This window comes from Pygoscelis adeliae, unplaced genomic scaffold, assembly GCF_000699105.1.
Source record: "Pygoscelis adeliae isolate BGI_AS28 unplaced genomic scaffold, ASM69910v1 Scaffold820, whole genome shotgun sequence".
Lineage (NCBI taxonomy): Eukaryota > Metazoa > Chordata > Aves > Sphenisciformes > Spheniscidae > Pygoscelis > Pygoscelis adeliae.
The window spans coordinates 5,376-5,969 of NW_008823937.1; the positions used below are offsets into that span (position 1 = coordinate 5,376).

The 594-nt window shown below is 67.8% G+C and overlaps 1 protein-coding gene across 1 annotated transcript in view; it reads left to right on the plus strand.

The window, feature by feature from the left end:
- The window catches only part of LOC103914226 (class I histocompatibility antigen, F10 alpha chain-like), a gene marked incomplete at its 5' end in the record, with an annotated part of 10,472 nt that overhangs the window by 5,138 nt on the left and 4,740 nt on the right, over positions 1–594 (plus strand). Inside the window, one exon of the mRNA XM_009320844.1 lies at positions 23–329. Within this exon, the coding sequence (XP_009319119.1) occupies positions 23–329 (307 nt within the window). The remainder of the gene's footprint in view (positions 1–22; positions 330–594) is intronic.

A 594-nucleotide genomic window follows, 5' to 3' on the forward strand; every position in this document is an offset into this window, starting at 1 on the left:
CTCACCCCTGTCGCCCCCCAAGCCCGCCGCCCCCGCACCTCTCACCACCCCCCGTGTTCCCGCAGGGCCCCACTCCTTGCGCTACTTCTATGTTGGGGTGTCGGAGGCCAGCCCGGGGGTGCCGCAGTTCGTAGTCGTGGGAGACGTGGACGGGAACGTCATCGTCCGCTACGACAGCGAGATGAGGAGGACGGTGCCTGTGGCGGACTGGATGGCAGACAACCTGGATCAGCAGTACTGGGACATGGACACCCAGATATCGCAGCAAGGTCAACAGAGCAGACAAGTGGACCTGGGCACGCTGCGGGGCCGCTACAACCAGAGCGGGGGTGAGTGGGGGCTGGGCTGGGGCTCCGTGGGACAGGAGCGTTCTTGCCCCCTGCCCCCCCTCCAAGATCCTGCCCTGCCCCATGTCACTGCCCTGACTTGCGCCGGCCCTTCCCTGCCTGGTGGCATTATCAGAGGGCTCCCAGCCCCACTGTCCCCAGGCCGAGGGGGTCCCGGGTGCCCTGCCCCAGCCCCACAGTGCTTGGGATCCCTTGTCCCAGAGCCAGGGGGGGCTGATTCTGGCCACTCCGTCCCCTCCCATCCCAC